General features: G+C 43.0%; 1 protein-coding gene across 2 annotated transcripts in view; it reads left to right on the plus strand.

Moving 5' to 3' along the window:
* The window catches only part of myo3b (myosin IIIB), a 97,742-nt gene that overhangs the window by 47,315 nt on the left and 36,462 nt on the right, over positions 1 to 13,965 (plus strand). For both annotated transcript variants that reach the window (XM_029711107.1, XM_029711108.1), the window contains exon 24: positions 8,540 to 8,619. In XM_029711107.1, the coding sequence (XP_029566967.1) occupies positions 8,540 to 8,619 (80 nt within the window). The remainder of the gene's footprint in view (positions 1 to 8,539; positions 8,620 to 13,965) is intronic.

Here is a 13,965-nt window from a genome sequence, read left to right on the forward strand (position 1 = left end):
ATTTACCACCGTAGACGGATGCTGGCACTAAGACCGCACTCAATGAGCTATACATACTCCAACCAGAAGCCATGGATTACAGGCAACATCCGCACTGAGCTAAAGGGTGGAGCTGCCGCTTTCAAGGAGTGGTACTCTAACCCGGAAGCTTATAAGAAATCCCACTATGCCCTCAGACGAACCATCCAACAGGCAAAGCATCGATACAGGACTAAGATTGAATCATACTACACCGGCTCTGACGCTCGTCGGATGTGGCAGGGCTTGCAAACTATTACAGACTACTAAGGGAAGCACAGCCACGAGCTGCCTAGTGACACGAACCTACCCGACGAGCTAAATTACTTCTATGCTCGCTTCGAGGCAAGTAACACTGAAACATAAATGAGAGCACCAGCTGTTCCGGATGACTGTGTGATCACGCTCTCCTTAGCAGATAAGACCTTTAAACAGGTCAACATTCACAAGGCCGCAGGGCCAGAAGGATTACCAGGACGTGTACTCCGAGCATGCGCTGACCAACTGGCAAGTGTGTTCACTGACATTTTCAACCTGTTCCTGACCAAGTCTGTAATACTCACATGTTTCAAGCATACCACCATAGTCCCTGTGCCCAAGAACATTAAGGTTACCTGCCTAAATGACTATCGACCCATAGCACTCACGTCTGTAACCATGAAGTGCTTTGAAAGGCTGGTCATGGCTCACATCAACACCATCATCCCAGAAACCCTAGACCCACTGCAATTTGCATTCCGCCCCAACAGATCCACAGCATCTCTATTGCACTCAACACTGCCCTTGTCCCACCTGGATAAAAGGAATACCTATGTGAGAATGCTATTCATTGACTACTGCTCAGCATTCAACACCATAGTGCCCTGAAAGCTCATCACTAAGCTAAGGACCGTAGACTAAACACCTCCCTCTGCAACTGGATCCTGGACTTCCTGACGGGCCAATCCCAGGTGGTAAGGGTAGGGAACAACACATGCGCCACGCTGATCCTCAACACGGGGGCCCCTCGGGTGCGTGCTCAGTCCCCTCCTGTACTCCCTGTTTACTCATGACTGCATGGCCAAGCACGACTCCAATACCATTATCAAGTTTGCCGATGACACAACAGTGGTAGGCCTGATCACTGACAATGATGAGACATCCTATAGGGAGGAGGTCAGAGACCTGGTCAAATGGTGCCAGGACAACAACGTGATCAAGACAAAGGAGATGATTGTGAACTACATGAAAAGGAGAACCAAGCACGCCCCCATTCTCATCGACAGGGCTGTAGTAGAACAGGTTGAGAGCTTCAAGTTCCTTGGTGTCCAAACACACTAAGACAGTCGTGAAAAGGGCACGACAAAGCTTATTCCCCCTCAGGAGACTGAAAAGATTTGGCATGGATCCTTAGATCCTCAAAAGGTTCTACAGCTGCACCATCGAGAGCATCCTGACTGGTTGCATCACTGCCTGGTATGGCAACTGCTCGGCCTCCAACCGCAGGGCACTACAGAGGGTAGTGCGTACGGCCCAGTACATCCCTGGGGCCAAGCTTCCTGCCATCCAGGACCTCTATATCAGACAGAGGAAGGCCCTAAAAATTGTCAAAGACTCCAGCCACCCCAGTCATAGACTGTTCTCTCTGCTACCGCACGGCAAGCGGTACCGGAGTGCCAAGTCGAGGTCCAAAAGGCTTCTTAATCTCTCTGCTACCGCACGGCAAGCGGTACCGGAGTGCCAAGTCGAGGTCCAAAAGGCTTCTTAACAGCTTCTACCCCCAAGCCATGAGACTCCTGAACAGCTAATCAAAGAGCTACTCAGACCCCGCTTTTATGCTGCTGCTACTCTTTGTTTATAATCTATGCATAGTCATTTTAATAACTCTACCTACATGTACATATTACCTCAATTACCTCAACTGACCGGTGCCACCGCACATTGACTCTGTACCGGTACCCCCTGTATATAGCCTTGCTTGTTATTTTACTGCTGCTATTTAATTTTACTTTTATTTTCAATTTTCAGTTTTTTACTTATCTATTTTTTACTTTACACTTATTTTTTTATTTTTTTAAGTATTGTTGGTTAAGAGCTTGTAAGTAAGCATTTCACTGAAAGATCTACAACTTGGTATTCGGTGCATGTGACAAATAAAATGTGATTTAATTTGAAACTGTCAATCACCTGGCTAAAATGTTGGCCCGCTAGCCTAACTTCCATTCATGGGCAACGTTAGCTAGTTAACATTCGCCTTCTACAACTAGTTACATATTAAACTTCCATCCTCTCAGGCCAGGGCCACAATGTATGAATTTATGGTTGGATCAGAATCGCCCTTATAATCATTGACCAGAATGGAGAATTAAGTAAAACCACAAGTCCAAATCCCTATCTCCACCCTTGGCTAATTTAGGAAAGGGCCAATTTTAGCTAGCTGGCAGTATTCAGACCTCTTTACATTTTCCACATTTTGTTACGTTACAGCCTTGTTCTACAATGGATTGAATAAAATAAAGTCCTCATCAATCTATGCACAATACCACAAATACCACATAATGACAAAGCGAAAACAGGTTTTTAGAAACTTTTGCAAATTTATTTAAAGATAAAAACAGAAATACCTTATTTACGTAAGTATACTTGAGACTCAAAATTGAGCTCAAGTGCATCCTGTTTCCATAGATCATCCTTGAAATGTTTCTACAACTTGATTGGAGTCCACCTGTGGTAAATTAAATTGATTGGACATGATTTGGAAAGGCACACACCTGTCTATATAACGTCCCACAGTTGATGTCAGAGCAAAAACAAAGCCATGAGGTCGAAGTAATTATCCGTAGAGCTCTGAGACAGGATTGTGTTGCGGCACAGATCTGGAGAAGGTCCCCAAGAACACAGTGGCCTCCATAATTCTTAAATGGAAGAAGTTTGGAACCACTAAGACTCTTCCTAGAGCTGGCCGCCCGGCCAAACTGAGCAATTGGGGGAGAAGGGCCTTGGTCAGGGAGGTAATCAAGAACCTAATGGTCACTCTGACAGAGCTCCAAAGTTTCTCTGTGGAGATGGGAGAGCCTTCCAGAAGGACAACCATCTCTGCAGCACTCCACCAATCAGACCTTTTGTGGTAGAGTGGCCAGACGGAAGCCACTCCTCAGTAAAAGGCACATGACAGCCCACTTGGAGTTTGCCAAAAGGCTCCTAAAGGACTCTCAGACCATGGGAAGCAAGATTCTCTGGTCTGATGAAGCCAAGATTGAACTCTTTGGCCTGAATGCCCAGCGTCACGTCTGGAGGAAACCTGGCACCATCCCTATAATGAAGCATGGTGGTGACAGCATCATGCTGTGGGGATGTTTTTCAGTGGCAGGGACTGGTAGACTAGTCAGGATAGACAGAAAGGTGAACGGAGCAAAGTACAGAGAGCTCCTTGATCAAAACCTGCTCCAGAGCGCTCAGGACCTCAGACTGGGGCGAAGATTTACCTTCCAACAGGACAACGACCCTAAGCACACAGCCAAGACAAAGCAGGATTGGCTCTGGGACAAGTCTCTGAATGTCCTTGAGTGGCCCAGCCAGAGACTGGACTTAAACCCGATCGAACATCTTTGGAGAGACCTGAAAATAGCTGTGCTGCGACGCACTCCTTCCAACCAGACAGAGCTTGAGAGGATCTGCAGAGAAAAATAGGAGAAACTCCCCAAGTACTGGTGTGCCAAGCTTGTTGCGTCATACCTAAGAAGACTCATGGCAGTCATCGCTGTCAAAGGTGCTTCAACAAAGTACTGAGTAAAGGGTCTAAGTACTTAAGTAAAAGTAATATTTCCGTTTTTTTATTTTAATCAATTAGCAAGCATTTATACAAACCTCTTTTTGCTTTGTCATTATGGGGTAATGTGTGTAGATTGATAAGGAAACAAAACAATTTAATCCATTTTAGAATAAGGCTGTAACGTAACAAAATGTGGAAAAAGTCAAACAGTCTGAATATTTTCTGAATGCACTGTATATACTGTATCTTGAAAACTTGATTGCTGACATGAAAAACATTTTGGGACTATATCAACAATATATAGTTTTTGGGTGGAATTTTACTTTAAGTTATACTTTTTTTATATTTTCTCTAATCACAGGAATGTTTTTAGTCAGCAGTCAGATTTAGATGACCCTTTTCTGCATTGAAATCAACTAACTCTTGGCATAAAGGGTGCTGGTTATGTGGGGGCGGTATGGCTACCATAATCTCATTTGCTTGGTTGCTGAGTTGAGTTTCCAGATCACATTTATTCAAAAAAGAGAGCGGGAGAGAAGGGAGATATATCCACGGAGCTTCTGCAAACTCAGCTCTAAGAGGCTGCTCTCTTGCAACTTTGATTGTCCCCTGTGTCGACAGCTCGATCCATAGCTTCTGAACTACAAGGCGCGCACTGGCACTCATAAAAGAATGTAGGGAGGTGTCATATTGAACGTGGGATTGCTTTTTAATCCCAGGCACATTGACTATTCTTGTCAATAGAAACCCAATACAACTGCCAGCTTGAGCTTTTTTTTCTATAGGATTCTTGCTGGGCTTAATTTTCAAAGTGTACGCACAGATGCCAGGGATGGCTTTTTCTCTTTTCTCCCTCTCCTTCTCGCACTCTGTGTATCTGTGGCGGCAGCCCATGCCAAGAGCAACACGCGTGAAGCAGAAGCGATCAGTGTGATCCTCCACCACCGTCTGCTCCCTAAGACAGGATGACCTGTTGGGAGATGGACCCCCTTACTTCCTCCTCTCTTCTCACAACACCCCTACAGCCTCTAGTGATTAACCCCTTTGCGAATATATACCGTTTTGTACAGTTGTGATGATGACTCCGAGCATTGAGAATAGGCACGGTGGGTTTTTAGTAAGAGGATGTTATCTAGTTTTAAAAAGAAAAGGTGCAGGCTTAGTCAGAGAGGTGAATTACCTAAGCGATTGAAAAAAAATGTTTTGCTGATGGCCCATGCACATTAAAAGGCATAAGCTTACATACTAGACGTAAAACCGCATTCCATTGCCTTTAAAGTGCAGCGGTGACTTCTTCCCACTCCGTATGTGCTCAGTATGAATACTATGCTAGAATTACCAACAGACAGTAACGCGCTGTTTCTCAATCTGCCATTGACTTCATTACAGTCTTATGATATAAGGATGATTTTTTATGCTGGACATCTCAGGTGTTAGCATCTTTCAAGAAAGGACATCTTTGAGCGGAGAGACAGTTAACCCATGCACTAATCATGTAGTCATAAGTCGATAAGGAACCACAAAAATAATGAATTAATAAGAGCCGCCTAGGAATATATGTAGAAAGCAGTAGAAGAGTGTCTGTTTTGAGGCTTAGGTACAACTGTCATAGCTTCCCTCATCATAACACAGCCCCTTCATCTCCTCTTGATGGTGTCATGCAAGTGAGAGGCGTGAAAGCACCGTGACACTCCACGGGCCCGTTCGACACTCAGCCACTAATTCATCATGACAAATGTGCTCAGATGATCTGGCCCAGCAGCACTAATGGGGAGAGGAGAGAGGGCTCTTCATTTGCACAAGACCGACTCCAATTAATCCATCCAGCTTTACTTTGGGCTAATTGCAGCGCGTCCCTGCTTGAGCACTGGGCTACCTGACACCATTTGTCTGTGGGCACCATTCTGAGAGATCCATCTTTGTGTGTTTTGGCCTGTAAGATGTTTATGTTTCGTCAGTCATAAGATGTTGATTTCTGACATTTCTTTTCTTAGCCCTGTTTTAGGTTGTTTACAGTGATTAGGTTGTTTACATGATTGAATAATTTCTGCAATACTGTGCAATTTTTATTTTATTTTTGTTTGATGAACAAAGATTTTTTGTTGTTGTTGAAATTTCCAAATATAGATTTAAAGATGCACTATGCAGAAATTGCTCCACCATTTCCTGGTTGTTAAAATTCTAATAGTTAGGCTAATTTCAGTTTAGGTGACAAAGCAAGCAGATATTGTGTGGAGAATCATTGTACAATCTAAACCGCTGTAAAATATATTTTCCATAACCAATAATATTGTATTTTCAGCTGTTTGAAGCTGGTACACAAAAACAAAAGTAAATTATTCCAAAACTAAACTTAATAGTGCACATAGAACAGATCTACCACTTGTTGGACTTGCTTTCAATGAGATTTAAAGATCCATAACTTGCCTTTCTATGTGAATTTGGTCAGGTCGCCCCAAAATGTTACATGTAGCATTAAGTAATAAGGTAGAGGTAGACTTAAAGGGATAGTTCAGAATTTTGGCATTTAGACCCTTTATCTCCTTCCCTAGCTAGCATGCTGTACCTGAAGACTTCTAGTCTTTGTGCTAAGCTAGTTAGCATTGGCTCACGAAACTACCTCTAACTTCCTTCAAACTGGACACAGATACATAAAAATGGTATCCACTTTGGGGAAGTAGATAAAGGGCTTTTATTGCCTTTGAGCAATAACGCCCGAGGGGTTGTGGTATATTTAAGCAATAAGGCATGAGGGGGTGCGGTATATGGCCAATATACCACGGCCTAGGGCTGTTCTTAGGCACGACGCATCACAGAGTGCCTGGACACAACCCTTAGCCGTGGTATATTGCTATTATAAACTGGTTACCAACGTAATTAGAGCAGTAAAAATACATGTTTTGTCATACCCGTGGTATACCACGGCTGTCAGCCAATCAGCATTCAGGGCTCAAACCACCCAGTTTATAATGGCCAATATACCACCACTAAGGGCTGTTCTTAGACACGACGTGAAGCAAAGTGCCTGAATACAGCCCTTAGCTGTGGTATATTAGCTATAGACCACAAAGCCCAGAGGTACCTTAGTGCTATTATAAACTAGTTACCAACATAAATAGAACATTAAACAAGTATTTTTGCATAATACCCATGGTATATTGTCTGATATACACAGGGCTGAAATGCTGTTTCAGCCAATCAGCATCCAGTACCCAAACTACCCAGTTTATAATTTGAATTAGACAAGGGAGAGTTCCTAAACACCATATCGTGAATATTGTTGCTGGATCTTTCAGACATATGAACAGTAAAGTGTGTGACTGTCAGACCCTAAACACAATGTCATTGTTATTACCGTCGATGTAATTACTATATATGCTTTTGGACATCATATGTTGTGGACTGTCCTGACTACAGCTGTGTGAGTGTGATGTGACAAAACATTCCTTTGGCCGGAAACAAAGCCTTTGGCGAGAGCAGGACATTCCTGTTCTAAAGTTAGACGTGATCTGACTTTTAATTAATCCATCACAAATTGATTTCTATCTCTCCAGATATGCAAAACTGTATGAGTCACAGTGTAGAATATAAACTGATTGTTCGTCTTTTGGAACAACAGAATTGTGATCTAACACCATAGTTGTTTTAGGTTGATCATTCTCAGTCATTAACCCTTGAGAATTGACCTAAAGTGTCGTAATTATAGTGAAAGGAATGACCTCATCTTTGTCTATTGACGTACGGGTCTATATGAAATCGAGGACGATTGTTTGTCTGTCAATTCAGCTTTAGCTTCATCGAAAACAAAGGTTTTCTTCGGAGTGTACACTGCAGCCTGGTTAATACTGCCTCCTGTTTCTGGAGCCATATTTTTCTAAGGTGTGTGTGGCACATCTGTGCAGCTATTGTTTATTCATGGAGTAAACCCTTTGAAATGTGTTAAGATACTTCCCACTCATTATAAAAATCCTGCCACCCATGGATTAGGACTTTGATGTCACCAATCCTGCTTCAAAGGCTTCTTTCACTGCTATTAATCACAGTTTAGCCTCTGAAGATATAGCCAGAGAAAACATTTGGACATCTTGTGCAGAAACTTTGAAATGTTTCAGACTGTCTTGCATATGCTCGGGTCATATCCTCTCGTCTGTCCGGGAGTGACTGTAGCACTGCAGTGAGATCCAGCTCAGACTGGTGAGGTCCTAAACTGCCCCTTCTGTCTACCTAAAGGGTTACCCAACACACTGGTCCACAATGGAACTGGCCTGCTCTCAAGAGACATGCTTGTTGAAAGCAGCAGTTAACTTGATTTTCTGGGCATGGACTCTACAAGGTGTCGAAAGCGTTCCTCAGGGATGCTGGCCCATGTTGACTCCAATGCTTCCCACAGTTGTGTCAAGTTGGCCGGATGTCCTTTGGTGTGGTGGAACATTCTTGATACAAATGGGAAACTGGTGAGTGTGAAAAACCCAGTTCTTGACACAAACTGGTACGCCTGGCACCTACAGTACCATACCCCGTTCAAGGGCACCTAAATCTTTTGTCTTGCCCATTCACCCTCTGAATGGCACACATACACAATCCATGTCTCAATTGTCTCAAGGCTTAAAAATCCTTCTTTAACCGGTCCCCTCCCATTCAGCTACACTGATTTGGGATCATAGTTTTCACCTGGATTCACCTGGTCAGTCTATGTCATAGAAAGAGAAGGTGTTCATAAAGTATGTGGGATTGTATTGACTTGTTGCTTTGCTGTGTTGGTTTGAATAGGTAATCTGGCCACTTCCAGGGCGAGAGTCACTGCTGCCTCAAGGTCACTGCCACCCCAGCTCAGCTCAGGACGCAACAAGGTGAGCTCTCTCTCCCTTAAAGGGATACTTCAGGATTTTATCAATGAAGCCCTTTATCTACTCCCCCAGAGTCAGATGAACTCGTGGATACCATTTTTTGTCTGTGTGTCCATTTTGAAGGAAGTTGAGCATTGGCTCTTGAAATTAACTTTCTTCATGCTGGATGCAGAGACCTAAAAATTCTGTCTATGAGTTCATCTGACTCTGGGGAAGTATCCCGAAGTATCCTTTAAACCCTTTTAAGGGCTATTATTTCATCCAAGTTGAGACCATAACTTCTTTAGGCTCTATATTTGGCTGGCGTTAAAGCAGCGCTAGTGTTAAACGTACGTTAGTTTGCAATTTCATAAAACAGGAATGTTTTTTTTCCCCCATTTCGATTTATTTGATTAAAAACCATGCATAGCACCCCCTCCTCTCAATGAAGGCTGTTTTCTTTTAGTCCTTGCCAATTTAATCAAGTAGGCTAGTCAAGACCATATATAAAGTGTTTGGCTCGCGAGACCACTTGGAGATAAATCTTAATCAGCAAAGCTTTGTTAAAAGATAATGTTTGAGAGGAGCAAAACAGCGAGCTGACATTCCCTTTTTAACAGTGAGCTGACATTCCCTTTTTAACAGCGAGCTGACATTCCCTTTTTAACAGTGAGCTGACATTCCCTTTTTAACAGTGAGCTGACATTCCCTTTTTAACAGTGAGCTGACATTCCCCAACTGTTTGTTTTTCGTTTAATTGTATTAAAAACAAACTTATTAGAATGATTCACTGTACTGGTTTTATGGTGAGAATGTCCGTGGCACGCATGCAATGCAACTTCTGGAGAGGTGTAAATGCGATCTGTAAGATGATTCCAATATGTATATAAAACATTATACACTACATGACCAAAAGTATGTGGACACCTGCTTGTCGAACGTCGCATTCCAAAATCAAATCAAATCAAATTGTATTGGTCACATACACATGGAGAGCAGATGTTATTGCGAGTGTAGAGAAATGCTTGTGCTTCTAGTTCCGACAGTGCAGCAATATCTAAAAAGTAATGTAACAATTCCACAACAACTACCTAATGCACACAAATCTAAGTAAAGGAATGGAATAAGAATATATACACTACTGTCACGGATCCCTCCGGAACTTTCATCACGCACACCTGTCCCCTATTCCCACTGATTAGTACTTGTATAAGTGTGCCTTTTGTAACAACAACGGAAACCAATGTCCGTTGGTGCGTGTGAGTACCTGTGCTGCGTGTTTTGGGCTTTCGTGCCCTTGTAGATTGCACAGATGATTACAGGTCTCGTCCCGTGCATTAATCATTGTGCGCGTGTGTATTTATTCGAGGTACTCCTCGCTCTTTTGTTTGGGTTTCAACACATGAGCATGAGCATTGTACAACACATTGTACAACCTTCAATGTTATGTCATAATTATGTACAATTCTGGCAAATTAATTATGGTCTTTGTTAGGAATAAATGGACTTCACACAGTTCGCAATGAGCCAGGCGGCCCAAACTGCTGTATATACCCTGACTGCTTGCACAGAACGCAAGAGAAGTGACACAATTTCCCTAGTTATAAGAAATTCATGTCAGCAGGCAATATTAACTAAATATGCAGGTTTAAAAATATATACTTGTGTATTGGTTTTAAAGAAGGCATTGATGTTTATGGTTAGGTACACATTGGTGCAACGACAGTGCTTTTTTTGCGAATGCGCTTGTTAAATCATCACCCGTTTGGCGAAGTAGGCTGTGATTCGATGAGAAATTAACAGGCACCGCATCGATTATATGCAACGCAGGACACGCTAGATAAACTATTAATATCATCAACCATGTGTAGTTAACTAGTGGTTATGTTAAGATTGATTGTTTTATATAAGATAAGTTTAATGCTAGCTAGCAACTTACCTTGGCTTCTTGCTGCCCTCGCGTAACAGGTAGTCAGCCTGCCACGCAAGCTCCTCGTGGAGTGCAATGTAAGTCAGGTGGTTAGAGCGTTGGACTAATAACCGGAAGGTTGCAAAGCTGACAATGTAAAAATCTGTCGTTCTGCCCCTGAACAAGGCAGTTAACCCACCGTTCCTAGGCCGTCATTGAAAATAAGAATGTGTTCTTAACTGACTTGCCTAGTTAAATAAAGGTGTAAAAAAAAGAAGAAGAAAATACCGATTATCGATTGTTATGAAAACTTGAAATCGGCCCAAATTAATCGGCCATTCCGATTAATCGGTCGACCTCTAGTTTGAACCCTGTGTTTTTATTACGTGTTTGTTTGGTCTTCGTTCCGGCACGGTGTAATTTTGGATATAATTTTAAAAACTATTACGCATTCCTGCGCCTGTCTCCCGATCCCTTTTACCAACGTTGACAGAATAATCGACCATTAAGGGAGACAGCGGGAATGGCCCATCCGACGACACTGCGACTGGTCCGTCCGATGCTGCCACAACAACTTCGGCAGCTGCAACTGGGCCGTCCGACGTCGCCACAGTGGGTACGTCCGACGACGCCACTTCAGCAGCCACAACTGGACCGTCCGACGATGACGCAACTTTGGCAGCTGCATCGGGTCCTGATCGACCCGCACTGCGTTCCTGTGATCGTCCTCGAGGCCGGTGTCGTTGCACTGCTTGTGCAGCGCGTCGGGGGGTACTGTCACGGATCCCTCCTGAAATTTCATCACGCACACCTGTCCCCTATTCCCACTGATTAGTACTTGTATAAGTGTGCCCTTTGGTTTCCGTTGTCGGTCCATTATTGTTACAATGTCCATTGGTGCGTGTGAGTACCTGTGCTGTGTGTTTTGGCTTTCGTGCTATTGTGGATTGCGCAGATGATTACGGGTCTCGTGCCGTGTGTTAATCATTGTGCGTGTGTGTTATTTATTTGAGGTACTCTTTGCTCTTTTGTTTTTGGTTTTTACCCTGTGTTTTGTTACGTGTTTGCTTGGTCTTCGTCCTCGTGCCTTTACACGGCACGCCGTAACTGTTACGCATTCCTGCGCCTGTCTCCCGAATCATTTATGCCGACGTGTCAACTACTGGTTAAAAGTTTTAGAACACCTACTCATTCAAGAGTTTTTCTTTATTTTTACTATTTTCTACATTGTAGAATAATAATGAAGACATCAAAACTATAAAATAACACATATGGAATCATGTAGTAAACAAAAACGTATTAAACAAATGAAAACATATTTAATATTTGAGATTCTTCAAATAGCCACCCTTTGCCTTGATGACAGCTTTCAACACTCTTGGCATTCTCTCAACCAGCTTCTGAGGTAGTTACCTGGAATGCATTTCAATTAACAGGTGTGCCTTAAGTTAATTTGTGGAATTTCTTTCCTTCTTAATGCGTTTGAGCCAATCAGTTGTGTTGTGACAAGGTAGGGTTGGTATACAAAAGTTAGCCCTATTTGGTAAAAGACCAAGACCATATTATGGCAAGAACAGCTCAAATAAGCAAAGAGAAACGACAGTCCATCATTACTTTTAGACATGAAGGTCAGTCAATATGGAACATTTCAAGAACTTTGAAAGTTTCTTCAACTGCAGTCGCAAAAACCATGAAGCGCTATGATGAAACTGGCTCTCATGAGTTCAAGTACCAGACACATCTCAACATCAACTTTTCAGAGGAGACTGTGTGAATCAGGCCTTCATGGTCAAATTGCTACAAAGAAACCACTACTAAAGGACACCAATAAGAAGAAGAGACTTGCTTGGGCCAAGAAACACAAGCAATGGACATTAGACCGGTGGAAATTTGTCCTTTGGTCTGGAGTCCAAATTTGAGATTTTGATTCCAACCGCCGTGTCTTTGTGAGATGCTGTGTGGGTGAACGGATGATCTCCGCATGTGTATTTCCCACTGTAAAGCATGGACGAGGAGGTGTTATGGTATGGTGGTGCTTTGCTGGTGACACTGTCTGTGAATTGTTTAGAATTCAAGGCACACTTGACCAGCATGGCTACCACAGCAATCTGCAGCAATACACCATCCCATCTGGTTTGGGCTTAGTGGGACAATCATTTGTTTTGCAACAGGACAATGACACAACACACCTCCAGGCTGTGTAAGTGCTGTTTGACCAAGAAGGAGAGTGATGGAGTGCTGCATCAGATGACCTGGCCTCCACAATCCCCTGACCTCAACCAAATTGAGATGGTTTGGCATGAGTTGGACCGCAGAGTGAAGGAAAAGCAGCCAACAAGTGCTCAGGATATGTGGGAACTCCTTCAAGACTGTTGGAAAAGCATCCCAGGTGAAGCTGGTTGAGAGAATGCCAAGAGTGTGCTAAGCTGTCATCAAGGCAAAGGATGGCTATTTGAAGAATCTCAAATATAAAATATATTTTGATTTGTTTAACACTTTTTTTGTTACTACATGATTACATATGTGTTATTTCATAGTTTTGATGTCTTCACTATTATTCTACAATGTAAAAAATAGTAAACATTTTGAAAAACCCTTGAATGAGTAGGTGTTCTAAAACTTTTGACCGGTAGTGTACATATAAATATATGGATGAGCAATGACAGAGCGGCATAGGCAAGATGCAATAGATGGTATGAAATACAGTATATTCATAAACTCAGCAAAAAAGGAAATGTCCTTTTTTCAGGACCCTGTCTTTCAAAGATAATTTGTAAAAATCCCATGCTTGTTCAATAAACCATAAACAATTAATGAACATGCAAAAGTAACAGTCAGTATCTAGTGTGGCCACCAGCTGCATTAAGTACTGCAGTGCATCTCCTCCTCATGGACTGCACCAGATTGAACCATAAACAATTAAACAATTAATGAACATGCACCTGTGGAACGGTCGTTAAGACACTAACAGCTTACAGACGGTAGGCAATTAAGGTTACAGTTATGAAAACTTAGGAGACTAAAGAGGCCTTTCTACTGACTCTGAAAAACAGCAAAAGAAAGATGCCCAGGGTCCCTACTCATCTGCGTGAACGTGCCTTAGGCATGCTGCAAGGCGGCATGAGGACTGCAGATGTGTCCAGGGCAATAAATTGCAATGTCCGTACAGTGAGACGCCTAAGACAGCACTTCAGAGAGACAGGGCTGATCGTCCTCACAGTGGCAGACCACGTGCAACAACACCTGCATAGGATCGGTATATCCGAACATCACACTTGCGGGACAGGTACAGGATGGCAACAACAGCTGCCCAAATTACACCAGGAACGCACCTTCCCTCCATCAGTGCTCAGACTGTCCGCAATAGGCTGAGAGAGGCTGGACTGAGGGCTTGTAGGCCTGTTGTAAGGCAGGTCCTCACCAGACATCACCGGCAACAATGTCGCCTATGAGCACAAACC

The sequence above is a fragment of the Salmo trutta genome, chromosome 24, assembly GCF_901001165.1.
Source record: "Salmo trutta chromosome 24, fSalTru1.1, whole genome shotgun sequence".
In the NCBI taxonomy this organism is placed as follows: domain Eukaryota; kingdom Metazoa; phylum Chordata; class Actinopteri; order Salmoniformes; family Salmonidae; genus Salmo; species Salmo trutta.